At 52.7% G+C, this 26,646-nt stretch overlaps 1 protein-coding gene across 2 annotated transcripts in view; it reads left to right on the top strand.

The window, feature by feature from the left end:
• The first annotated feature begins 709 nt into the window (after positions 1–709).
• PRKX (protein kinase X-linked) overlaps positions 710–26,646 on the top strand; it is a 70,822-nt gene continuing 44,885 nt past the window's right edge. Inside the window, exon 1 of one of the 2 annotated variants that reach the window (XM_045472503.1) lies at positions 710–1,136. In XM_045472503.1, coding sequence (XP_045328459.1) covers positions 959–1,136 — 178 coding nt within the window. In that variant the 5' untranslated portion in view covers positions 710–958. The remainder of the gene's footprint in view (positions 1,137–26,646) is intronic. The other variant, XM_045472502.1, reaches the window with a different exon arrangement.

Raw genomic sequence — 26,646 nt, 5'->3', positions numbered from 1 at the left:
GCGCCCTGCCTTCCTTCTCCACATTGTGCGCGGTGTCCTGAACGCAGGGAGCCATCAGAGTTGGGGGCACTGCCTTCGGGCGTCCTAGCTCTCAAGTCTGCCTCTGGTTGCTTTTGTTTGGGAAATAATCATGGATTGTTAGCAAAGCTTGCGGGAAACTCACCGGGGGGGGGGGGGGGGGGTCCTGCGCGCTCGCCCCCGCCCCTGCCCACCCCTTCCCCTCCACTCCCGCCAGCATCTTGTACCTGATTCTGGCGCACTCGGCTCCGGCTACAGTTGGATCTTTTAAGTTTACTTTAGTGCCAGCCACGCCCTCCCGGTGCCCAGCCCGCCCCGCCTGCCAGCCTTCCGGGCGAGCTCGGCGGGGACCCCAGCCTCCGGGGGCGCGCGAGGGGGCGCGGCCACCGACCCCAGCGCCGCCCGCCCGCGCGCCCCGGCCTGGCGGGGGCGGGTCCGGGGCGCGGCGGGGGCGGAGCGCGGCGGCGGCGGCGGCGGCGGCGGCGGGGACGCCCCAGTCCCCGGGCCGGGCGCGGGCGGGCGGGAGAGCGCGCGGCCCCGCCCAGGCCGCTTCCGCCCGGCCCCCCCTCCCTCGGCGCGCACGCTGCGCCCGCGCGGGTGGCCGCGGACTCGGGCGGCGAGGAATGAACCGGGACCCCGCGTCGCCCCCGCCGGCCCGGGCCGCGCCCCCCGCCTCGGCCGCGCCGCCCCCGCCCCCGCCGCCGCCCGGGCCCCCGGGCCCGCCCTCCGAGGCCGCCGGCTACTCCCACCAGCTGCTGCTGCTGCTGCTGCTTCAGTGAGCGCCGCCCCGCGCCCCGCCATTGTCCCCGCCGCTCCGCCGGGCCGCGGGGGACGCGCATGGGTGGACGCCGCTGATGCCGCCGCCGCCGCCGCGCCGCCCTCCGAGGCTGCGTCCCGCCGAGCCCGGCCCCGCGCGCTCCCCGGACTGGAGCGCGCCCCCATGGAGGCGCCCGGGCTGGCCAAGGCGGCCAAGGCGGCCAAGGCGACCGAGCCCGAGGCCCCGGGGGGCCGTGCCGACGCCCCCGACGGCGCGCCCGCGCTCTGCCCCAGCCCCGAGGCGCCCTCGCCGGAGCCCCCCGCCTACCGCCTGCAGGACTTCGACACGCTGGCCACCGTGGGTGAGTAGGGCGCGCGGGCCACCCGGCCCGGGGGGACGCTGCCGTCAGACAAAGGGCGCGCGTGTGCCGTCGCCCGGCCGCCCCCCTGACCGGCCCTGGCCGCTCGCGTCTGCGCGGGGGGGTCCCGGCCGTGCGCCCCTGGCCCCTGTGGGCGCCCCGAGACCCGGAGCCAGCCCCCTTCCAGCCCCCCGCGAGCCTCCCCGCCTGCGGGGCGCCCGGGTCCCGCGCCCCAGAAACCCCTTTAGATAGGACTCCCGTCCTCCCCGGCCGCCCCAGGTGTCCGTGGCACCCGACGTCACGAAAGTTCCTGGGGTGGGGGGGGGGTCACCTCACGTTCACGTTGGGGTCGTCGCCCGCCCGCCCTCCCAGCCAGGGGCCCCGAGCGACCGAGGCGGCGGCCACACGCACCTGCACAACTCTTTCTGGGCAGCGTCCCTGTGCCCAGCGTCAGGATGCTTCCGCGTAGACCTCACCGGGGGCTTGGCGGGGACAGGTGTCCCGGGGCGCCCGTCACGGGGCGGGCGGGGGGCGGCGAGGGACACGGGCGCCTTGAGCGCCTGAAAGTTGGGGCTCCTTCCCGGACACTGATTTCCCTTTGTCCCGTCCTTTTGACTTGCATGTAATTTCCAGCGAGTTCCCTGGGCGCGCGGATCCCCAGACGCGGCCGCCCCGAGTGGGGTCAGAAAACCCCGACCGCACGGCGGTGCCAGGTTCAGGTTGTGGGCACCCACCCGCTGCCTGTGGCTACTTAGCACGTCTTTGCTGCCCACAGGGTTCGGGGGACGTGCGCTTTGTCAGAAAGCGCGTGGGGAAAGGGCCGTGTCACCCTGGGACAGGGGTGTTCGGGGACTTTCCTGGGTCCCCTAAGCCTGTTTTGGAAAGGAGGAAGCTGGAAGGGGAATCAGGAAGCCCTGAACTCGAGGTCGTGGCCTAGGGTCAGTCACGCCGGCAGACGCAGCCAGACCTTGTCTTTTCCCTCCGGGGTCTCCCCCTGCCCTGTGCACTCGGCTGTGAGGAAGGGTCTCCAGGAAACCCGGTTTCGGGAGGACGGCCCGGGTCGCACGCCCTCTGCCTCTCCTTGCTTGCCTGTCGCTGCTTCCCTCATCCTTCCGTCCGTCTGTCTGTCTCCCTGTGCCCATCTCCTTCCCTCCCTCCCGGAAACCGGCTGGTGGAAAAGCGGGCTGTGTTTTGCAGGGGGCAGCAGGGCGGGCCGGGCACGCGGGCCAGTGCGGTGACCCCGGGGGTATGTGGAAATCCGAGTGAACAATGGAAAGTTGCTGGGGGACCCGCGGAGCCTTGGCACGCAGAACCACCCATTGTATTGCTTCTGGGCACAGGCATGGCTCTATTGTCAGACGGGCCCGGGCCACGGGCCAGGACCCGCGGCAGGGTGTGGGCGGGCTGTGGACCTGACCTCTCCTGCCGCCTGCAGTCACGCGGGGCCCCGTGGGCATAGGTGCCCAGCTGGTCGTCTTGTCTGTAAAAATAGAAGGTCGCCGCCTTTGGGGATGGAGAGGGGCGGCTGTGGGAGGGTGACTGCTTCCGTCCAGCTGCCTCTTGGCCTCTCCTACTGGGGACGAGGCTCCTTCCTCAAGGATAACTTCCTGCGGGCTCCAGGGGTGTGGACGGAGAGCTGGGGGCACGTGTTCAGCTGTTAGGTTACAGAGCGTGGTCAGGGGCCCAGGGGTGTGTGTGTGTGAGAGAGAGAGACAGACAGGCAGACCCAAGTATGTGTATGTGAGAGACCCAGGGGGGTGTGAGTGACGGAGGTGTGTGTGCAGTTTCTGTGGTGTGGTATCTAACCTTGTGCTTCAATACTGAGGAACGTGAACCTGAGCCCTCTCGGCCCCGGAGACTAAGCCTGGAGGGATCCCCGGCCGTCCTGTCCCGCCCCGGCCGTCCAGCCCCGCAGCCCGTGCGTGTCCCCTCCAGGTCCCGACGTAAGGTGCAGTGGGTCCCGGGGGACGAGCAGCCGGGCGACCTCACGGGGCCCCAGGCCACACGGGGGCCCGTAGACCATCTCTATGCGCTTTTCCTCGTGAGTGTGCAGTCCTCCGTGACGGGAACCCACCCGACACCCTACACGCGGAGGGAGCGCTCCCCAGACGCCCCCAAGCCCTCCGCACCTCTGTTTTCCACCACCGTGCCCACGCCCCAGAACCTTCTGTGCAGGATGATTCGGGACGGGAGGGCACAGCCTGGCTCCGCCCCGGAGGACGTTTCCCTTCGTGGTTGTGGCACACAGTGTGGGTTCCCGTTGCCCGTCTCCCCTTGGGTGTGTGACTCACTCTTGTCCTCCCCCCGACCCTGCCGTGTTTTTACCCGTCACTTGTGCCTGCGAGCTGGGCGCTCCGGGGGGCAGGGGCACCCGCGGTATAGGACTGCCGAGTCCCCATCCCCCATCGCACGTCTGACTTCGACTCAGGTCGTGATCTCGCAGTTCATGAGCTCGAGCCCCGCATCTGTCTCCGTGGTGACAGCTCGGAGCCTGGAGCCTGATTTGGATTCTGGGTCTCCTTCCCTCTCTGTCTGTGTCCCGCTTGTCCTCTGCCTCTCTCGCTTGCTCAGAAATAAATAAAACAATAAAAAAGTAAAAAATATACATACATGTTTTGAAATAATTATACACTCGCAGGGAATCCCCAAATCCGTCCCATGCACCCTTGGCAAAGCTCCCGTGCGTCCTGATTCCTTCTTGGCCCAAGATCCCAGCCAGGATGTTGCCTTTGGTTCAGTCGGAGAGACCGTGGACCCTGTGCAAGGCGTCCCAGATTCTGCGGTGGATGCATTTCTCTCCAGTTTTACCCTGTGCATTTATTCCCCTATTTACTTATTCATTAAAAAAATTTTAGTGCTATTTCTGAGAGAGAGCGAGAGCAGAGGAGGGGCAGAGAGAGAAGGAGACACAGAATCCGAAGCAGCTCCAGGCTCTGAGCCATCAGCACAGAGCCCGATGTGGGGCTCGAACCCACGAACTGGGAGATCGTGACCTGAGCCGAAGTCGGGAGCTTAACCGACTGAGCCCCCCAGGCGCCCCCATCCTGTGCATTTCTATGGCGGCCAACACCCCCAAGTCGAGGCCAGAGCGAATTCCCTTCACACAGCCTGGGAGCTCATGGTCACCACCTGCTATTTGCTTAGTTCACACGAGGCACAATCACAAAGTTGTATTTCCGCAAGATCGAGGAGACCTTTGTCTGTGAATCACTGACTGTAGGCGGATCTGCCTAAAGTCCTGGCAATCATTTTGCTTCCCCACCGATGGGACTTTCTCCCGCGCTCTCGCTTCCCCCAATTTGGCCCTAATCCCGCTCCCGCTGCCCTGAGCTGTGTGTGTCCTATAAGGGAGCTCATCACAGCCCCGGGGGCGGGGGGGGGGGGGGGGGGGGGACGGACCGCAGCGTCACAACCTCACCTAATCTTAAACAAGTCCCGAAGGCCCAACAGCAAATGTGAATGCCATGATGCTGGGGGGCACGGCGGGGACACAAACATTCATCTGCGTCAGTGCGTAACTCCCTCCATCCCCCTCCCCCAGCCCCTGCCTCCGGACGTGGGAGGTCATAGACGACTCAGCTCGACTTTACGCTGCGCTGAGACGGGTGCGCAGTGGGTACCATTGGCGGGAGGAGAGAGCAGCGTCGTGGGATCGGGGCCACTGCGTGTGAATGCGGGGGCGGGCCGTGCTGGCACATGGAGGGCACCGTGGGGTCTGCCGTTCCCAGGAGGAGATGTTTGATCGAATCCTGGAAGGTGAGGCAGGGGCTCCCTTGCGGACAAGACCGTGGGCACCGTGGCTGGTCCTCAGGCTTGGGCCGCGTCACGATCCCCTGCAGGGCTGAGGCCAGCCCCGCCCTGGAGATTTTTCCTGGGTCCCCTCCCTTGAGCTGGAGCCTGTGACTCTGCCTTCCTCACAAGTCCCCAGCAATGCTGCCGGCCCAGAATGTGCTCTGGAACCCCAGGGCCACCTCGGGGCCCCGTGGACGTGTTCCAGAAGCTCTCAGGAGGCCACTGTGGCCGGTGTGGGGCCGGGCAAGCCGGGACCGGAAGGCACAGAGCAGGGCTGGCCGGGTGTGAGCACTGGGGGAGGGGCTGCAGGATCTTGAGCTGTGACCGCATCTCCCGTGGGTTCAGACGTTCTTGTTGGGGCTTGTTGAGGGCAGAGGCTTGGGAGCATGCACCCTTGAGGATGTGGTGGATGGTGGTGTTTAGAATCGGGGACATCTTACCGGGTGCTCGACTTCTGGGACCACTTGGAGGTTGAACCCAGACGATTTGCTGTGTGAAAGTGACCCTATTAGCCCAGTAGAGCCGCTGGGAGACATTGCCACAGAGTGGGCAGCTTAAACCGCAGACCTCGGTCTCTGGCAATTCTGGAGGCTGAAGGTCTGAGGTCAGGATGCGGGCTGATTGGGTTTCTGGTGAGACTTTGCTTCCTGTTTCGCAGATGGCCATTTTCTCATCGTGTCCTCACATGGGCTTCACGTGCAAGCAGAACGGGTAGGGGTGGGGACAGGGTGCGTCCCGTCCTGTCTCTTCCTACAGGGACACTTACAAGGGGTTCTGTTGGATGAGGACCTCACCGTTAGGACCTCATTTCACGTTTGTTTCTTCCTTAGAAACTTCGTCTCCAAATACAGTCACACTGGGATTTAGGTCTCAAAGACGTGAATTTTGCAGGGGGGGAGGGGACGCAGACATTCCGTCTGCAACAGTGACTTAGAGAACTAAGTCATGAGTAACTTCAACTCCAAGGTTTTTGGGTTAAATAATGGGAAAGCTGGTGCTGCATCAGGCAACGCAGGGTGGGCTGTGGATACATCCGTGTTTGAGAGAGAAGATCACCACGTCGTCACCATTCACGTCACCATCACCTCTGTCTATGCTTGTCCCTGATACCTGCCCACATTCTACCTCCTCTATCATGTTTATCATCTTAACCACCACCATCATCACCAACACCATCATCATCATGGCCATGGTGACCACCACCACCAACCCTATCGTCATCATGACCATCATCATCATGGCCGTGGTGACCACCAACACCAACCCTATCGTCATCATGACCATCATCATCATGGCCATGGTGACCACCACCACCAACCCGATCATCATCACCAACACCATCATCCCCACCATCGTCACCAACACCATCATCATCATGGCCATGGTGACCACCACCACCAACCCTATCGTCATCATGACCATCATCATCATGGCCGTGGTGACCACCAACACCAACCCTATCGTCATCATGACCATCATCATCATGGCCATGGTGACCACCACCACCAACCCGATTATCATCACCAACACCATCATCCCCACCATCGTCACCAACACCATCATCATCATGGCGATGGTGACCACCAACACCAACCCTATCGTCATCATGACCATGTCACCATGACTCACAACCACCACCACCAACCCGATCATCATGACCAACACCATCATCCCCACCATTGTCACCAACACCATCATCATCATGGCCATGGTGACCACCAACACCAACCTTATCGTCATCATGACCATGTCACCATGACTCACGACCACCACCACCAACCCGATCATCATCACCAACACCATCATCCCCACCGTCGTCACCAACGCCATCATCATCATGGCCATGGTGACCACCAACACCAACCCTATCGTCATCATGACCATGTCACCATGACTCACGACCACCACCACCAACCCTATCGTCATCACCAACACCATCATCCCCACCATCGTCACCAACACCATCATCATCATGGCCATGGTGACCACCAACACCAACCTTATCGTCATCATGACCATGTCACCATGACTCACGACCACCACCACCAACCCTATCGTCATCACCAACACCATCATCCCCACCATCGTCACCAACACCATCATCCCCACCATCGTCACCAACACCATCATCCCCACCTTCCCTTCAACACCTGCCTGCATCCTCCCTCTTTGTACCTTCTTTGTCATGATCACCGTGGTCCTTGTCACTTCCGACACTCAAGAAACTCTTTTTAATTGAAATTCATGTGACATAAGATAATTTTGCAGTGAACAAACCCGAGAGCATTCGGCACATTCCCAATATGCAACCCTCCCTTCTGTCTTGTTCTTAAACAGTTCCGTTGCCCCAGAAGGACACCTTCTATGCATTCAGCAATCACTCTTTGCTCCCCTTCCCCCTGCCCTTGGCAACCACCCGTCTACTTTCTGTCTTGATGGGTTTGTCTATTCTGGACGTTTCATGTAAATGGAATCATACAGGATGGGGCCTTTCTTAATTTGTTTCTTTCACTTGCATGATGTTTTTGAGTTTCGTATGTATAGGTAGTATATTTCAGTATTTCATTCTTGTTTATGATCAAGTAATATTTCATGGAATGGATAGACTACATTTTATTTTTTTTTTTACCCTGTCCTTTGAGTTTGCCTAGAGAAACAGCACTGCAGACGGGCAGCTTCAGCAACAGACATTTATTGCTTCACAGTCCCAGAGGTCCCGGAAGTCCAAGATCCAGGTGTGGGCGGGACCGGTTTGTTTTGAGGCCTCTCTCTTGGGCGTGTAGACACCATCTTCTCTCTGTGCCCTTACATGGCCTTCCCTCTGTGTGTGTCTACGTCCCAATGTTTTCGTATGAGGACACCTGTCCTATGAGGTCAGGGCCCGCAATACTGACCTCCTTTTACCTGAATCCCCTGTTTTAAGACCCCATCTCCAAATACAGCCACCACAACCCATCAACCCTCAAGGTGCCTTGTGCATTCAGGTAACACCTCTAGCAAAACTCTGCATGGGGTGTGGACGTTCTTTCGTCCTTGGGAAGGGATGGCTGGTGAGAGGTGTTACTGGTTCCCGGGGACCCTGCGTGCCGCTCGTGGATCTGGGATGCTGCGCGTTCCAGGGGCTTTCCTGGGGCGCTCTGTGTGTCTCCTTCACGCTCCACTGAGAAGGGCGAACGTCCACCCCATCTGGTGGGATGTCTGTGGGACCTGGTGTATAAATCTGGGTCCCTCCACGTCTTGGGAAGTCACCCTCTGTGACTTCCACGCCGTGTGGTCGGGCAGCCCAACTTTCTCATTCTTTTTTTTTTGTTTTGGAAAACGTTAAATTTTTTTTTTTAATTTCTTTTTAATTAAAAAAAATTTCTTTTTAATGTTTATTTATTTTTGAGACAGAGAGACAGAGCATGAACAGGGGAGGGTCAGAGAGAGAGGGAGACACAGAATCTGAAACAGGCTCTGGGCTCCGAGCTGTCAGCACAGAGCCCAATGCGGGGCTCGAACCCACGGACCGCGAGATCATGACCTGGGCCTAAGTCGGACACTCAACCGACTGAGCCACCCAGGCGCCCCTTTTTTTTTTATTTTTGAGAGAGAGAGACACAGAGAGAGGGAGACACAGAATCAGAAGCAGGCTCCAGGCTCCCAGCCGTCAGCGCAGAGCCCGACGCGGGGCTCGAACTCAAACCGTGAGATCATGACCTGAGGCCAAGTTGGACGCTCAACCGACTGAGCCACCCGGGCGCCCCTCTAATTCTTTTTTTTTGAAAGAATTTTTTTATTATAGTGATCTAACATAAAATTCACCATTTTAACCAATTTTAAGCGTACAACTCAGTGGCATTAAATTATTCACAGTAGTATGCAACCATCACCACCCCCTACTTCCAACGCTCCCGTCGCCCCCAAGTGAAACCCCACACCCATTAAGAAGTCACGCCCTCTTGTCTCCCTTCTTGAGACCCTGCTAACCTCTTCGTCGTTTTCTGTCCCTATGAAACCCCTGTTCCAGGACCTTCCTATCAGTGGAGTCCTACGGGGTTAATCCTCATGTGGCTGGCTTCTTTCTCTCAGTGTAACGCCTTCAGGGGTCATCCACGTTGTAGCCCGTGGTAGTGCCTCATCCATGCTTTCGCCCTGCCTTTCTTCTTCTTTCACTACTGGGGAGTGGTCAGTGCGCTTACGAACCAACAGTGTGTTAGGGTTGGCGCTCAGGGTCCTGGGCTGAGTGACGGGGACAGAAACCATGCCTCCCCAGCACCGTATTCCCAGCTCCGTATTCACTAAATGGGGTATAGTTTCCTGATGCCTGTGGACCTGGCTCTTCATCCCCACATTTTGCCCACATGGTCCTCGAGCAGGGGTCAGCGAAGGGCTGGGACGCTCCGTGGTCGAGGCGGTCACTCGCCAGATTCACTTTTTCACGTAGTGCGGTGGGTGTGTGTTGTGTTTTATTGTGTCCTCTGAGGAGGGCTGCGGAGCTTCAGCCATGAATGAGCACGAGTGTCTGCTGTCCTTTGGCATCAACTAGGAAGTAGGCACGCCTCACCAAGGCGAGCATCGCCATCATCATCGTGGCCATCATCATCCTCATCGTCGCTTCCCAAACGTGGTGCAGGCTCGTCATTTCAGGGACGGATGGTGGTGGTATTTGTTTGGATTTGGAGCTTGTGCCATTCAGCAGATCTTGAATCTTCCGCATATGCTTGTCTTGAGGCCGCTGAAGAGTCTTCACCACCCCCCCCCCCCCGCCCCGCCTCTTTGTTCCATCTCCTGGTTTGGGAGTTGGGGTGCGGGGAGGGGTCCCAGAAAGCCCACCGCAAGGTCATCTCTGCTTACTCTCCCATTGTGATCACTCTCGGAAGGCCGGTGCCCCTGGGTTCACATCAAGGGTGAGCGGGGCTGCGTTCCCTTCCGGAGGCTCCAGGGGAGAATCCGGTTCCTTGCTTTCTACAGCTTCTAGATGCTGCCCGCCTTCTTTGGCTCATGACGCCTTCGTCATCTTCTAGCGCAGCGTAGTTGGGTCAGGTCTCATGGTTCCATGTCTCCGGTTGTTGCTTCCCTGCCTCCCTCTCCCACTTGTAAGGACTCACCCACCGCACCGACGATCATCTCCCTATTTCGAGTCAACGACTTAGCGTGTGTAATTAGCACCGGGAAACTCGGTTTACCCTGTGCCATGTAAACTATCATTCACACGTTCTGGGGATTTGGGGGACAGGTAGCACGTTGGTGGTGAAGGCATTACTCTGTCTCCAGCACCCGCTTAAGTCGCACCGCTTAGAGAGCGGAGTGGGGTGGGGCGGCTGTGCTCCTGCCTGGCCTTCCCCCTTGTCCAGCCGCACCGACTTCCCTAAATGGACAAACCGCATTAACAATAAAAACTCTTCCATTAGGAGGAGAAATGCTAGGTCTGATTAGCTATGCATGAAGTTCTAAGTGGGGTGTGTGTGAGTGAGAGACGGGGGCGGGGGGAGGGTGGAGAGACAAGGGATTCATTGAGTTAATTGACCATCTTACCTCTGTGCCCTCCTCTGCCTGGACTAATTGCCACCTCTGTGGGACCCGTCCCCTGCGCTGGGCAAGCAAAACCAGTTCTCCTGTTACAAGGGAGCCTTGGTGGTGGCGTTGCTCAAAGCGGAGGTGACACCACCTTCCCTTCTAGAAGCTTCAGTCCGGCCCCGGATGCACAGTCAGACACGCAGCTCTGAACCGGACGGAAGGCTCGCCACATGGCATCCCAGAAGCAGAGCTGGCGTCCACCTGGAGGAGTGAGATCAGGAGGACAGACACGATTGTTGGCGAGGAGTCTGGAGCTGCTTGACCGATTTGATAACACGGGCACTTCTTTTGGCTTAACTGGCCAGGCTCTGTTCTCCGAGTTAGCTCGTGAGACAGTAACACCACGAACACAAGGAAAGCCTGTAAGGAGCTAATTCCGGGAGCCTTTTCCCCTGCTTCCTGTGGGTAGGGGTCTCCGCGTCTATGCCGGGTGGGATGGACCCCATGGGCCATTTCTGCCTCAGCGTTAGGGCACTTACATGGGAGTCCAGTTGGCATTCGGATTCCATTTGAAGAGGAGACAACGCGGTCCGTAGCCGCCCGATGCATTCGAAGTTGGCCAGCGATATGTCCTTTCAAGCCTCCCGAGCTCCCGAGACGCGCCCCAGCAGGGCACCTGTATCAGGGCTGTAAATGGTGCACCTTCCGGGGTGCAGATGCCTCCCTGCTCCTCCTGCCCAGACGAGGCCAAGCAGAGACGTTCTTCAGGGTGGGGGGCTGCCTCCAGCCCCACGGGTCAACCCTGTCCGGGTGTAGGAGTTTCCTGTAGGACCCCTCTGGGCGATCCTTCCAGCTCAGGTGTCCCGTGGGCTCCCCAAGACCTGCTTGGAGCTTCCCATGCCGCTCAGAGCAGGAAGCCTGCTGAGGCTGGACCTGGGGCGTCCCAGGACGCCTCCCACCTGGGTGGTTCTATGCTTGAGACAGACATCCACCTTGGGTACAGCGTGTTCTGTGCCACAGTGCGTGGAACTTCAGGGACATGTGGAAATTCATACTGGCCTTTCTGCCAGTAGCCGAGGAAGGGCACCGTCCTCCAAGATCCCTGCCGAAATGGACGAGTTGCTGCCCGCCCGTCGCACCCGCTGCCCCATGGTCTTGCGCGGCTCTCGTGTGCGGAAATTACAGTCCTTGTCTTGAGGTGGTTCGTTTGGACGTATTCTTGACGAGGCAGCTCATCAAAGAGGTTCGGAGGGCAACCCCCAGAGAGTTCTTTTAAAGTGGCTGACGATTAATTTGGCGGATGATTTCATCCCGCTGCATCATTATCTCGGGAGCCACTCCACGGAACAAAGGGCCGCGCACATGTGGGGCCGGGTGTGGCCGGCAAGGGCTGGGGCTCCGAGAAAGAGGGCCTTTGTCATGCTCGGGGCCCCCGGGATGGGACTGCGGAGGGCGGACAGAGGCAGGACTGTGTGTGTGCCCGGGCGTGCCTGCTGGGGGGCGTGGAGCTGGGCCGTCGGCCGGAGAATTCTGGGCCAGCTTATGTTTGGGGACAACCTCAAAGGAAATCATTCTGCAGAGTCGGAAAATCCAGCTGGGAGTGATTACTCCCAACCGAAAGGGCGTTAAAATGGTAACGTTTCCAGAATTTCCCCTTCCTGGGCCCCGGATCCCGTTATCCTTACACTTTCAAGAAAAAGCAAGGGTATGTACAAAAATAAAATTGGTAATGAATGGGGTGCCCGGGTGGAGGCGTTGGATAAGCATCTGACACTTGATTTCGGCTCAGGTCGTGCTCCCGCGGTTCATGGGTCGAGCCCCGCCCGCGTCGGGCTCTGCTCTGACAGCTCAGAGCCTGGAGCCTGCTTCGGATTCTGTGTCTCCTCTCTCTGCACCTCCCATGCTCATGCTCTGTCTCTCTCTGTCTCTCAATAATAAATAAACTTAAAAAAAAAAAAACCCTAAAATCAGTAATGACTCCCCAGTCCCCGAATAGTCGAGTTATATTGTCAGGTGATTTTACTTATGAAGGCTTTTCTGTCTTTGGTCAGTATCTTTTTTTTTTTTTTTTTTTTAATTTATGATTCTACTTATTTATTTATTATTTTTTTAAATTTTATTTTTTTGGTTTACATCCAAGTTAGTTAGCATGTAGTGCAACATTGATTTCAGGAGTAGATTCCTTAATGCCCCTTCCCCATTTAGCCCATCCCCCTTGCCACAACCCCTCCGGCAGCCCTCTGTTCTCTATATTTAAGAGTTTCTTATGTTTGGTCCCCCTCCCTGTTTTTATATGATTTTGGCTTCCCTTCCCTTGTGTTCATCTCTTCTGTGTCTTAAAGTCTTCCTATCGTGAAGTCATATGACGTTTGTCTTTCTCTGACTAATTTCACGTCGCATAATACCCTCCAGTTCCCTCCACGCGGTTGCCAACGGCCTTTGATCGATATCCTTAAACAGTTCAGTCTTTTATTTTGGGAACAGAGCCCAATGTGTCCATTGTATTGATCTTTTCCAAGAACCAGCTTGTTTTTTCGATTCCCCCCCCCCCCCCCCCAGTCGACTTCCTGCTTTTAATTTCATGGATTTCTACTTTCTTCTTGTTACTTCTTTTGTTTGCTTGTCTTGTCTTTCCTTTTCTATCTGTTGTGTTCTTTCTTCCTTCCAGCTTCCTTGATGGCTCTCATTTTTCTGGCAGCTCTGAGTTCATGTTCTCTCTGCTCACCCGAAGTGTCTTCTTTTGATCAAGATTCTGGGCTGGAAGAAGATTGCTGGGAAGATTGCTCAGAAATGCCCAGCCCTTCCTGGATTCACACCGCCTTCCGGGCAGCCCCTTGGTGCCCCGCCTCCTGTGGGGGGCTCAGAGTCTGCTTCTTTGGAAGCTCCTGGCCCGTTGGTTCTTTGAACGGGGCCGTGCATTCTCGTGGGGCTCAGGGTGTCCCTCCCAGCTGGGGCTGGCGTAGGCCTGGCTTCCTGCCACCACACAATAAACCACCCTCTGCTGCTTCCCCGTCGCACAAGCCGCGAAAGGGAGTGTGAGGAAAACAAGTCAGCGGCCACCTGCTCCAGAAACGTGTCCCCAAATGCGCTGCATCTCAGGACAGCTGCTCTGAGTCCCGGGGGGCTTATCTTCCTTCACAAGGAAAATTAGAGGGGCGCCTGGGGGGGGGGCTCACAGTCAGTTAAGCGTCTGATTTTGGCTCAGGTCAGGATCTCACGGTTTGTGGGTTCGAGCCCCACGTCGGGCTCTGCGTGGACAGCTCGGAGCCTGGAGCCTGCTTCGGATTCTGTGTCTCCCTCTCTCTCTGCCCCTCCTGCACTCACACTCTCCCTCTCTCTCTCTCTCTCTCTCTCTCTCTCAAAAATACATAAACATTAAAAAATTAAAAAAACCAAAGAGGAAACAGTTGAGTAACACTGCCATCCGGCTGGAGTGAGTCTAGGCGTGAATTTGAGAACACTGTGCAGAGCTTGCGATGTTCTTAGCAAAGCCATCAATGGGAAGCTTTGACAGGTGGCTCTGTGGTCTGGATTCTTTACCTCTTGTATCAGCAGGTGGGGGTTCCCTACCTTTAAAGGTGAAAACCTACCGTTTTTTGTTAAGTTGGGTTAGGTATTTTGTGGCGTGTTTTTCTTCTCACGTTCGTTAGCGCACGGGACGTGTGCACACGGTCTTGAGTGGAGGATACGCAGCTGGAAGGGGTTTGGCTGATTGGGTGACATCCCTTCGGGCACTCGGACATACTGTCCTTCTTCGGATTTTGGCGTACAGGCGGCTCCACCGAGACCGGCTGCCACATTATGTGGGGAAGCAGCGTCCGGCTTCAAAGCTGGGTGCCCGGGGTTCTTCCTCAGCAGAACAGGTGGTCCCCTGCTCCACCCCAAAAGGTGGCTTGGAAATTGTGCCTTTGGACGGTCCTTGTTCCCGAAGCGGTGTCCCATACCGCGGCTGGGCATCCGGGCTTCTTCACTGAACATCACACGCTGGTAGGAAAACATACAGCAGGAGTTTGATAAAATTCACCGTTCGGCGAAGGAATGAATAACTCCGTAGTGCAGAGAGCAGTCCTGTCCGATGCGTTTGCTTGACAGATGGCGCATGTCACGGGAGGGGGGGAGGCGATAAGACAAGGTGAGGGGGCATATCAAAACTCTTGAGGGAATTGGGATATTGTCTCTGAGAGACGGTTGTGAGGGGGACGTATTTGCATCACATTCTCCAGGGGCACCTTTGGTCCTGGAGGAAAGGTTGTGCTTTGACGCGGGAAGCCTTGGGAGCACTCTCCGTGGAAGGCATCCTGCATCCGGCTGTGATACGTCAGGGTGCGTGCCGTTTGCTTGAGACTTTCTGAATGCCCGGATTTCGTGCGTGGGGCCCTTTAACGATCGCCACGGACGTGTTACCGCAGGGTGACAAGGGCGCATCGTAAAACCTTACAAACAAAACGTTTGTGTCCTTTGCAGAGCAGAAACTAACCGACATCGAACATACACCTTCGTTGTGTTCGCAGAATGGTGCCGTGTGCAGAATACTCCCATTTAACGCCCCTTGGAGGACCTTGGCGGTTGCATGATGGGTCGCCATGGGGAGCCCAAGATAGTTTTCCAAGTGGGGCCCAGGGACCCGCGGGGCTCCCCTGAGAACGTCTCAGGGAAGTGCATGGGGTCACGCCTCCGTTCATCATAGCACGAAAATATCCTTTGACCTTTTCTCTCTCCCTCTTGCCGGGGAGTGTCTGGTGGTTTCCGGAGGCTTCCTGAAGGGCGCTGATGTCATCTCTGGCCGCCAGTGGGGTGCACTAGCTCTCTCTTGTGTTTTCTATATTTGTTTTCCTCGCTGATATGGTTACGCTCTCCAGATAGTGACACCCACAGGCCAACAATGCAAGCATCGTTTAGAGTCCTTGATGTGTTGCCAGGGTGCCGAAGAATCCCGAGGTCAGGGCGTTTGACGACTGCTGTTCCAAGCCAACGACCGGGTCTCAGAGGATCTTGAGTGGGCACCGGATGCAATGACCGATTCATGGCGATTTGCGTATCTGGCGACTCTTCAGAACATGAAACGTCTCCTTGTGTCCAAAGAACGTGTGTTGACTTTGCGGGTTACATGTTCCGCCAACCAGCCGACGCAGTCACTGGTGCTCACGATTGGATCCTAGCCGACTGCGTTGCTTCCTTCCGGCTCTGGATGTCCCCAACGCATCGTAGGTTTGGAGTTCGCTTCACAGAGGCGTTACTTAGAGAAAGCGGTTGTTAGCACGTCCTGCGTGCAAGGAACCGTAACCTTTCATTGGGGGACGCGAAAACACAGGATTTCAAGAATCGCACGAACGCAAATAGCTCTAAGAAAAGGTCAGTGTTGGAAGGATTATAATCAAGGTGCCAGGAAGGAGCTAGCGATTTGATAACACATGTTCAGTGCCGAGTAGGATCTGGGTAAACACGACCGCGGGGGGGACGCAGGGCTTCTGGGCGCTCCAAGATGATGCTTTCGCTCTGAGAGCCACCCCCGCTCCCCATGCGCACTCCCTTGCGGAAACTTTGAGAGTCACTCTCTCTGGTGTCGTATCATTCTTAAATGGGGGGGGGGGGGGACCGCAGACCTGATGTTTATCAGCAGGTTGCACTGTGCGAGGCATTAAGATAAGAAAAGACATGTGATCCCAGCAGAAGCCGATCATTCAGGGAACCCAGGAGAAGCTTGATTAAAACAAAAAGAGGAACACGGGAGACGTTTGACACATGAGACTTATGTGGAGTCCCCCTTTTAGAGAAGTTGAAGATACTGTTCCCATCAGCGAAAATAGGATGTGACCGTAAAAGAGAAGCAGCTTTATTTATTTATTTTTTTTTTAAATTTTTTTTTTTCAACGTTTATTTATTTTTGGGACAGAGAGAGATGGAGCATGAACGGGGGAGGGGCAGAGAGACAGGGAGACACAGAATCGGAAACAGGCTCCAGGCTCTGAGCCATCAGCCCAGAGCCTGACGCGGGGCTCGAACTCCCGGACCGTGAGATCGTGACCTGGCTGAAGTCGGACGCTTAACCGACTGCGCCACCCAGGCGCCCCGAGAAGCAGCTTTAAATAGGATTGCTGAAAATTTAAATGATTAAAGAAGAAAAGTCTCAAAGATCGAAGGGTGATCTTGGCCATGCTTGTGACTTCGGTCGGTGGGAGCCGTGGGCTCCCAGATGCACACCTGTAACCTAGATCTTTCTCTTGAGTGAGCCCTGGACTGGAGAGCGTGTGTCCAAAGCAACGCCCATTGAGGGGTCCTTGTCTCCCCGACATCCAGGAGTGTCTTCCTGTGGCTCTCCTAGCAAATCACTGCCAACACACAAATTTGTGTTCCCACGGTTGTGGAGACCAGAAGCCTGAGATCCAGGCGGGATAGGGTTGCGGTGATCCAGGCAGGGGGGCGGGGGTGGGGGGCAGAGCTGCTGAGGTCCAGGTGGGACAGGGCTGTGCTCCCTCCAGAGGCTGCAGGGGAGGGTCCTCCCTGTCTCTCCCAGCTTCTGGGGCTCCAGGCGTCCCTGGGCTTGTGGCCGCGTCCTTCCCGTCTCTGCCTCCCTCTTCCCGTGGCTTCTCCTCTGTGTCTGTGTCTCTCGTCTTCTATCTTTTATGAGGACACAAATATTGGATAAGTGCCCACCCTCCTGGCGTCCTTTGATTCCATCCAGTCCTTCCCTTCGTCCCCTGCCTCCTTCCCTGCCTTCCCTCACTTGCTCCCCCACCTCCTTCACTTCTTCCCTGTCCCCCTGCGAAGCAGCCTCCAGCCTGAGCCACCCTCCTCTTTCCATTTTGAAACTTGACTTCCTCCAGAGGGAATGTCTTTCCTGACCCCTGACCCCAAGGTAAGTTCCATCCGTTTCTTCCTCCCACACCTGTCTGACAAAGTCACAGAGCCTCCACAAGCTCAGGAAACCCCAGGAAGCTCATCAAGGTTCTTACTGCTGTTATAACGAATGTTTGCTGCCTGCCCGCCCGGCCTGGTTGTCACTAAACTAAGTGAATGCAGGAACCGCCTTTATATTGTGCCTTCCTGCATCAGGGGCGTGTGAGCGTCTGACACACAGTGAAATACGAACCGCGGTGGAAACAACAGCTGGCCTCCTTGTATTGACTCTGTCTTTGTTCAGAGACCTAGGTTGTATTCATAACACGGGTGAGCTGAATGGTAGAACTTTATTATTCTTAAATATTTATTTATTTTTGATACAGAAAGACAGAGTGTGAGCAGCGGAGGGGCAGAGAGGGAGGGAGACACGGAATCTGTGCTGATAGCTCAGAGCCTGACGTGGGGCTTGATCTCATGAACCACGAGATCATGACCTGAGCTGAAGTCAGATGCTTAACCCACTGAGCCACCCGGGCGTCCGTGAAGGGTGGAACTTTAAGGCAGTCCAATATGGTAGCCACTAGCCACCTGCAATGCAACACTAGCATGGTCTCATTAGCTAGTCTCAGTAGCCACATTGCAGATCCCCAGTAGCCCCTGTGAGCTTGTGCCTTCTGTGGTGGACGGCGGGTTGTGGAAGGTTCCTGCCCCACAGAAAGTCCTACCCGCCAGTGGTTACTCCATGGCATGGGTTCGTAACTAGGGCACTTCCGTTCCCAGTGGACACTTGGCAATGTCCGACCACTATTGGTTGTTACGACTGGAGTTTGGAGGGGGTGTGGCACAAGCATCTGGTGGGTGCAAAAAAAGGGATGCTTTTCAACATTCTACAGTACTCAGGACTCCGCAGATGTCATTTATGCCAAGGTGGAGGAAACTGTGGCTTAGCGTGACAGATTCTCTCTCTCATTTGTCTGCCTATGTATGTATGTATATATGTATCTATCCATCCATCCTATCTGTCCGTCCTATCTATATCTATCTACCTATTTATCTATCTATCCTATCTATCCATCCCTCCTATCTATATCTATCTATCTATCTATCCATCCATCCCTATTTTGATCTATCTATCTATCTATCTATCTATCTATCTATCTATCATCTATCTATCCATCATATCTATCTATCTATCTATCTATCTATCTACGTATTTATCTATCTATCCATCCTACCCATCATCCCTCCATGCTGTCTATATCTATCTACCTATCTATTCTATCTATCCATCTTATCTGTCTATCCATCCATCCCTATTTTGATCGATCTATCTATCATCTATCCATCATATCTATTTATGTATCTACCTACCTATCATCTATCCATCCATCCATGTATCTGTCCTCTATCATCGCAATCATGTATCATGTGTCTGTCTATCATCTATCAATCACTGGTGGTTGTTTTCAACCATTGATGCTGTTTCTTCACACACACTTGACAATGTCTGGGGACATTTCTGGTTGTCATCCCTGGGTATAAGGGTTGCTCCTGGCATCTGTTGGGTGGAGACCAGAGACGCTGGTCAGCACCAAACGGAGCACAGGACGCCCCACCCCAGAGAGTCGCCCAGCCCCAAATGCCGATAGTCCTGAGGCTGAGGAACCATGATCTATAGGGCTGTACATTTGGGGGCATTTGAGGGGTTTCTCTGACACACGCCCATCCCGTCCTGGATACAGGTGACGGCTGCGCCTTTAACCTGGCCAGCTTGTATTGTGAACGTGTGAAGACCGAGCTTTGTTCATCTCGGTGCAGACTCAGCCGAGTGACATTAAAAGCTGCAGATCTCCTGCTTATAGGAGCACTGAAGCCGAGCCAGGAATTCAAAGCATTTCCCTTGTGGGACATTTGCTCCGGCTGGGGGCGCGCGGGAACTTCCTGTGTTTCTCCTTTCATTCGTGATTACCTATTTTGTGTCTTTGATGGGGGAGAGGATAATTTAGTAAACAATTTGTAAGGAGGAGAATTGTGGTTCTAAAATGTCTGTTCTATTTTAATCTTTTAAAATAGAACAATGTGAAATTGAACGTGGCTTCACTCAGCAAAGTTTTGAGGGAGTTACTTGTTTAAAAACACAAAAAGCTGTCTAGACAAGCGATCTCGCAAAACAACCCCCTCCAGCTCAGTCCTGAGCTGAATTGGTCCAGTTTTGTTTTGTTTTTTTTTCCAGCTGACCTTTGAAGTAAATATTCCAAGTTAAAACAAAGAACCTTCATGAGATTGTCCAAAGCACACCTTTTCTGTAAGTTTTGCATACTGAGAGATAGATAATTCACAGACCATAAGAGATAATTCACAGACCATAAGAGTCACCCTTTCAGAGTGTGCAGTTCTGTCTTTTTAAGTTAAATCTCAGAATTAGCAGACATTTTTTTAAGGGCTTTCTTCCCCCCATAGAACAAAAGTCTGGCTGTACTTGTCTGCAACAGTAATTTTCAGGATTGCCTTTTGAAAGGAGAATTGCATGCGTTAGACATTTATTATTTCATACATTGTAGCTTATCATGTTTTCTGATATTACCAAGAGGGGGAAAATGCAAAAAGGAAAGGAAATCGGTTTTGTGATGATAAGTTCATATATTATGATGTAGTAATTATAGTTGACTCTCGAATAACATGGGTTTGAACTGCATGGGGCGTCTTATATGTGATATATATATATATATACATATATATGGATATATATATATTTACAGTAAATTGAGTACAGTACTGTAAATGTGTTTTCCTTAGCATTTTCTTTTTAAAAATTAAAAAAAATATATTTATATATTTCTGAGAGAGAGAGAGAGAGAGAGACAGAGTGTGAGCAGGGGAGGGGCAGAGAGGGACGGAGACACAGAATCCAAAGCAGGCTCCAGGTTCTGAGCCATCAGCCCAGAGCCCGACGCGGGGCTCGAACTCACGGACCGCGAGATCGTGACCTGGCTGAAGTCGGACGCTTAACCGACTGCGCCACCCAGGCGCCCCGTACGTGGATTTTCAACTGCATGGGGGTGGTCCAGTACCCCTAGCCCCCGGGGTTATTCAAGGGTCAGCTGTATTTTGCAATAATTACTTAATGCATCAATTTCATGTAATTGATCCTTATGTAGATAAAACGTTTCTATACTTTGAGAATAAAAAAAAAAAAAAAAAGCTAAGAAAATTAAACTGTGAAATGCATCTCGTTTTTGTCCCCGGTCTGTCCTCTCCCGTGACCCCCTGGTCCCCATCTTAGCGTCCTGTATCTTTTCACAGACATCCTTTCAACACATAGAAGCCACCAACACTATAAAGCAGGGACAGATATTTTAATGACCAACAGGCTGGATGCTTTTGGCCTCCTTAGCAGTTGTATGCTTTTCAGTTGCTTTACACGTTCCCAAGCTGATTTCACCAGGTCCAAATAGAGTTCATCACTTCCCGGTACAGGGGGGCGCTGCTAACTGGCTCGTGTGGTGTCCCCTGGTGGGAAGGGACCCTCCCCAGATTTCTCAGGATGTCCAGTGACTCAGCTGAGTCCGAGATCCTTCCTGCTGTGTACCAGCCTCACGTTAGGAGTCTGCCGACGTGTTCGGCCACGTCCCCGTCATGCACACTGGCTGCATCTGGGGGACACGGGGCCTTGAGGACAGGGGTGTCCGATCCTCAGGCAGTCTTGGGTGTGAAGCATAGTCCAGACCCTCCTGTAGCTGCTTATGGTGGGGTGGGGGTCACCCAAGGAGGTTTCTGGTTGCTACTCCTCAGTACATACCCCCTTGTATCATCCCATGTACCTTAATGTGCCGCGTGGACGGATGAGGAAGGAATGTGTTCCCTCCCAACCCAGTGTGTGCCATAACTGTCTGGAGTAGTTTGGACTGTCCCAGCGTTGTGTGGGCTGTTAGGAAATCAAGTTGGACGTGATGGGTTATTGCCAGGTGGGTTTTGACAAAGTTTTATTTTCTATTTGAGAAATAAGCTTACAAAGTAAATAAATGTCTAAAGTTAATTAGTGTCTATCTGTCCATCTTTCTATTTATCTACAAAGCGAGTATCTTTCTGTCCATCCATCTGTCTTATCTATCTCATTTATCTTCTCTATTCTCTATCAATGTATGTATCAGTAATCTATTTATTATTGGTCTATGTCTGTGTCTATTTATGTGCTAGCTCTCATCTATCTCATCTGTCTTATTAGATCACTCATGTGTCTACCTATCAGTCGTCTGTGTATCATCTTTGTGTCTGTTTATATCTATTTGTCCATCCATCCATCCACCCACCCATCCATCCATCCATCCATCATACCTATGTATCCATCCATCCATCCATTGATGTATGAATCCTGTCTGTCTGTCAATCTATCCATCCATTTGTCTGTCTGTCTGTCCATCCATCCATCCATCCATCCATCATACCTATCTATCCATCCATCCATACATACATCCATACATCCATCCATTGATTATGAATCATGTCTGTCTGTCAATCTGTCCATCCATTTGTCTGTCCGTCTGTCCGTCCATCCGTCCATCCATCCATCCATCCATCCATCCGTCCATCCATCCATCCTGTCTGTCTATCTATCTATCTATCTATCTACCTACCTGTCATCCTACCCACCTACCCATTCATCTATGCATCTATCTATCATCTACCCCTGGATCTGTCTACCTATCATTTACTGTGCATCTATCCATCTTTAACTCCTTTTGTGACTCTTCTTGCCTTGGGATCAGGGAACACGTGTCTGTGTTACCCAGAGTCTATTTCATGGCACAGAATAAAACCGTATTGTCATATCCAAAGTAAATAAATAAATGAAGTGGGATTTTATATTTTGGGTGTGCCTTTGGGGAGGAGGTGGGAGGCCCAGATACAGACACATTCACATCAAACCCAATGTCCAAGTCTGTCTTTGTCTTTGTTTCAAAGGAAACGCCTTCCTGCAATTATTTGTTTGAGTGTGAATACTTTTATACAATTGCAAGTGCTACTGTTTCACTCTTAACCTGTGTGGGCTGGCTTGTGGGTTTGTTAGTTCCTCTTGGGACCTATTATTACCTTCTCCTTGTTCTTTTCCACAACGTTTAAATGGTGAGGTCGTGGCTTAGGTATTTGACATTCTGTGCCAGGTCTGAATGTGCTTACGGACCTGTAGCGTTTTGTGGTTCCTGTGTGTCTGTTTGATTATGAACTCCTTAAGAACTGAGAAAACCTCCTGTTTGTAGTCAGTTGTATGTTTGTAGCAGAAAACACCATGGGGTGCCCATTAGTGAGGAAACTTTGTGTAAAGGGAGGCTGGAGAGAACACAGTTCTGTCTCCAGGAGCGTGCGTTGTGGTTGGGAATGGAATTTCATTTCCCTCTGTTTTCTTCATTTTTACGATCACCAGCAGTCAGTCAAGTTTAGTGGCACCAGCTACAACAGACCCGTCAGTTAGTGGCATTGGCTTAAAAACTTACAGGGTCAGTATCAAGGACATCGTTAAGAGTCTTTTAGAGGAAACTACAAGAAATGCCTCCTTTCAGTGCTGTCAAAAAACGGTCAAAAAACCAAAGCAGAACAAAACAAAAAACAAGTAAAGCAAAAGTTAGAAGAAATAAAGTAACCGAAAGGAAACTATCCAGGAAGGAAAGAGTCACAGCAGCTGGCCCAGTCACCTCTGACAATCACTGGATTCTAAGGAAGCAGACTGAACAGATGACTTTGGAGGAAGAGACCTTCTCACAGACGCTTTTACCAAAATATCTGCGGTCGAATCCTGAACCTGTGCATTTAGGGTATAGGCCTTCTTGAAGATGGTCACACAGGATACTCAACTTGGGTTTAAGGTAGAGATGATTTTTCCTAAAATTTCTTACAGGAAATAGTTCGACTCTCCATAACGTAAGACTCTTCAGAATTTGTGAAATAGTGGACAGGAGAGTCCCCATATGCCCTCACCCCCAGGGATAATATCTTCCATCATCAAAGGACATCCATAAAACCAGGAACTGGCTTCTCTGTGATCCCATTAACAACTGTGTGGACCTTCTTTGCGTTATTGTGGATGGACTTCCTCAATTTTTTTTTTTTTTTTGGCAAATATATGGAGGGACTTTAAATATTCCTTGTTGCGTTCCCTGTGGAATCGGAGCTATTTAGGGCCAAAGGTGTTAGTACCATACACAGGCCTGAGATGCCACCCTGGGTTGTCACCTTCTCCCCATTCCTGCTTCTCAGTCTGGGCAGGCTTCTCTCACTTTGTCCACATTTATCAAAGGACCTTCTAGTCTTCTGTCTTCCTGTAGCAATAGATGTGTTCCCAGTTCCCATGCCCTGTGTGGGATCCTTTCCCCACGAGATATATTCTACCTTTCAATTGAGGGTTGACGGATGTCTGTATCCAGGGCTCCAAAGAATAATGGGTGGAAACAAATTCCATCTCTGTTTCATGGAGCTTCCTTAAAAAAAAAAATCTGTCTCAGCCCAAATTTTTTGGTGTGGGGGTCAGTGTTCTTGAGGTATAATTTACAACAAAATTCACCCATTTTAAGTGTTTGCATTGATGAAGCACTCTCTCTGTCTCTCTCTTTTTTTACACAGATGGAAAATTCATTTATTACATTGGTTGAGATGCTGTGTCGTGTGTCCTGTGTGTGTTATTTTAGTTAAACCCTGTTGGGGTAGAGTTTTGTTTTTGGTTTTTTTTTTTTTTTTTTCAGTTTTATTGAGGTGTTATTCACAAGACTGTATTAGTTTAAGGTGTATAGCATTATGACTTGAGAAATACGTACATGTCGAAATAATTACCACTCACTAGTTAACGTGCGTCTTCTCATACAGTTAACCAAAATTATTTTTCTTGTTACGAGAGCTCTTGGGATTTACTCTCTTAGCAACTGGTACCCTGCAATTGTTACGTTGACCGCCTTCAATGCACAGAGCACAACGGCAACGTGAGTGGCGTTGGCTATAACTCATAAGGCCGTCCTTGTGTACAATAAAGCTGAAAACTGGAAGTGTTACTTTCTTTTTAAAAATTTTGTTCTTGTTTAACATTTATTTATTTATTTTTGAGAGAGGGAGACAGAGCAGGAGCGAGGGCAGGGGCGGGGAGAGAGGGAGAGAATCTGAAGTAGGCTCCAGGCCCTGAGCTGTCAGCACAGAGCCCCACGCGGGGCTCGAACTCACAGCCTGTGAGATCATGCATGACCTGAGCTGAAGTCGGACGCTCCAGGGACTGAGCCAGCCAGGCGCCCCTGGACTTTTGTGTTTCCTACAGGCAGACACTGAGAGCTGGCGGTGTATGTTGGTGAGCTTCCCAGCACCAAGTGGGAAAAGCCCTGTGTGCCCATTTCTTCCCACCACCTTGATGAGTTACAGCCAACACCACTCACATGGTCGTGTGTTCTGTGCATTGAAGCCGGTCAAGGAAACAATTGCACCGTAGTGGTCTCGTCCCCCTCGAACAAGACTGTTTACTTGTGTGGTCCTGGAATCTGATGGCGTCCGGGGACTGCCCGCGTCCAACAGGGTGGCCCGGGCTTTGGCTGTCACGCAGAAGTCCTCCGTTTTGAGTTCTGTGCGTTTACGGCTGACACCGCTCAGAGGGAGCTTAACGCAAGTGGCCGGGAGAGACACAGAAAAATCTGGGTCATAGCTGGTGTGTTTCACGTACGTGCGTAGGCACAGACGATGTTCAGGTGCAGATCCGACTCAGGTGCTGAGAAGCCAAAGTGTCATCGAGTAAATGCAGTCCAGGGACGAGTAGGGTTCTTCTTGGGGGCAGTGGAGAAGCATGGGCAGAAATCATGGCAGCAGAGTGTAAGATCTAGGCACGCAGCCTTCTTTCCGTCATGGGCATCTACCCAGTGGTGTGGCTGTCCTTTTATGTTCCCCTGAGGGCTACCTGTCCTGTTGGGGAGGTGAACAACGGAGGCCAAAAAGGATTAAATGTGTTTGTGCGAGTTCACGGATCACATAGACGGCGAACCTTGCATCTGACCCAGTGGAAACATCAGCATCGTCCTAAAAACGAGTCAACGTTGCCAGTTCACTCTCTCCCCACACGCTTCGTGCTTTTGTCTTGATGGTGCAGAATTTCAGCAACACGCTCCTGCCTTAGCCTCTTTACAGTTCTGTGTTTGCTTCCAAATTCTTCTGATGAGCAAATCTACTTTGAAAGTGGATCAGCCCCTCGTCATTTCCTTCTTCTTACACAGCACTTTCTTTTCTTGGCTTTTGTTGATCACTTTCTGTTTCTCCCGTGGTCAAATATTCATGATCGGAAACTGCATCTAAAAGCCAAGGTTACTACTCACTGTGCCTTCTCCGACCCCCACGAACCCCCGCCCGGGGAGGCGAGGAGATTTATTTCACAGCTCGGCAATTCTAATGTGTAGAAAATGCTAAAACCAAATGTCTTGCCTGACCGGGACTTTGTTCTCTTTCTCACGTCACCGTGTGCGATTCCAAACTCTGTAGGACAAAAAAGGAAATCTGTGGCTGTGTGGTTATGTCGGCGGAGGGGGTCCCTTTTCTTCTCAGCTTGCCTTGAATTTCTTTCTCCCTCTTACCACATTAATTGGCATTATTCCAACCAGAGAGCCCCAACTGTTGACCTTCTTCCCCGGGAAGACCCCTTCCTCCTCATTATTGCCTAGACAGACATTGATGGAAAACACAGCCGCCATTGATAAGCTCCGTGGGCTCCAGGTACAGATTTCCATTTTTCTCTCCCGTCTTTACATCTTTTCTGGCTGTCGATAAAATTCCCTTGCATCTTTGATCTCATATTTGCATTAAGTGGTTGCCAGCCTGGGTGAGGGCTCCAAGATGGCCACCATGCCCCCCTAGGAATAGAAGGGTCTGGAAGGGCCGGTGGAGGTTGCATTTGGGTTGGGAAGGTCCTGCCAGGGTATAAAAGGTTTGATTTCCTTGCATATTAGTAGGGATTGCAATTTTTAAATTTCAACCCGCTCTCAGACTCTATTCCTTTATATCCTACCTGAATACGTATATATTCCCATATCCTATTGGTATCTGTCCCATATTCCAATCCTCTGCATATTTTAACATAAAGACCCAGCTGATGAGTGTCGCCTGCCCGATCCTTTGTCTTTATTCAGAAAGTCTTGAAGAGGAAAAAACACGTTGAAGAAATGCCTTTACTGAAACTTTCCTTTCTTTTTTTTTCTATTTCATTTTATTTTATTATGTTTTTTAACTGTGTAATATAACTTTATTTTTTAAAATTTACATCCAAAGTAGTTAGTATATTGAAACTTTCCTTTCTGTCTGTCCCGTCCGCGTGCGTGCGTGTGCGTGCGGTCTGTGGGATGACTCATCTGCAGAAACGATGGCCGGCTTC

The sequence above is a fragment of the Leopardus geoffroyi genome, chromosome X, assembly GCF_018350155.1.
Source record: "Leopardus geoffroyi isolate Oge1 chromosome X, O.geoffroyi_Oge1_pat1.0, whole genome shotgun sequence".
Taxonomy (NCBI): domain Eukaryota; kingdom Metazoa; phylum Chordata; class Mammalia; order Carnivora; family Felidae; genus Leopardus; species Leopardus geoffroyi.
This window is presented reverse-complemented; position numbering and strand designations above follow the sequence as displayed.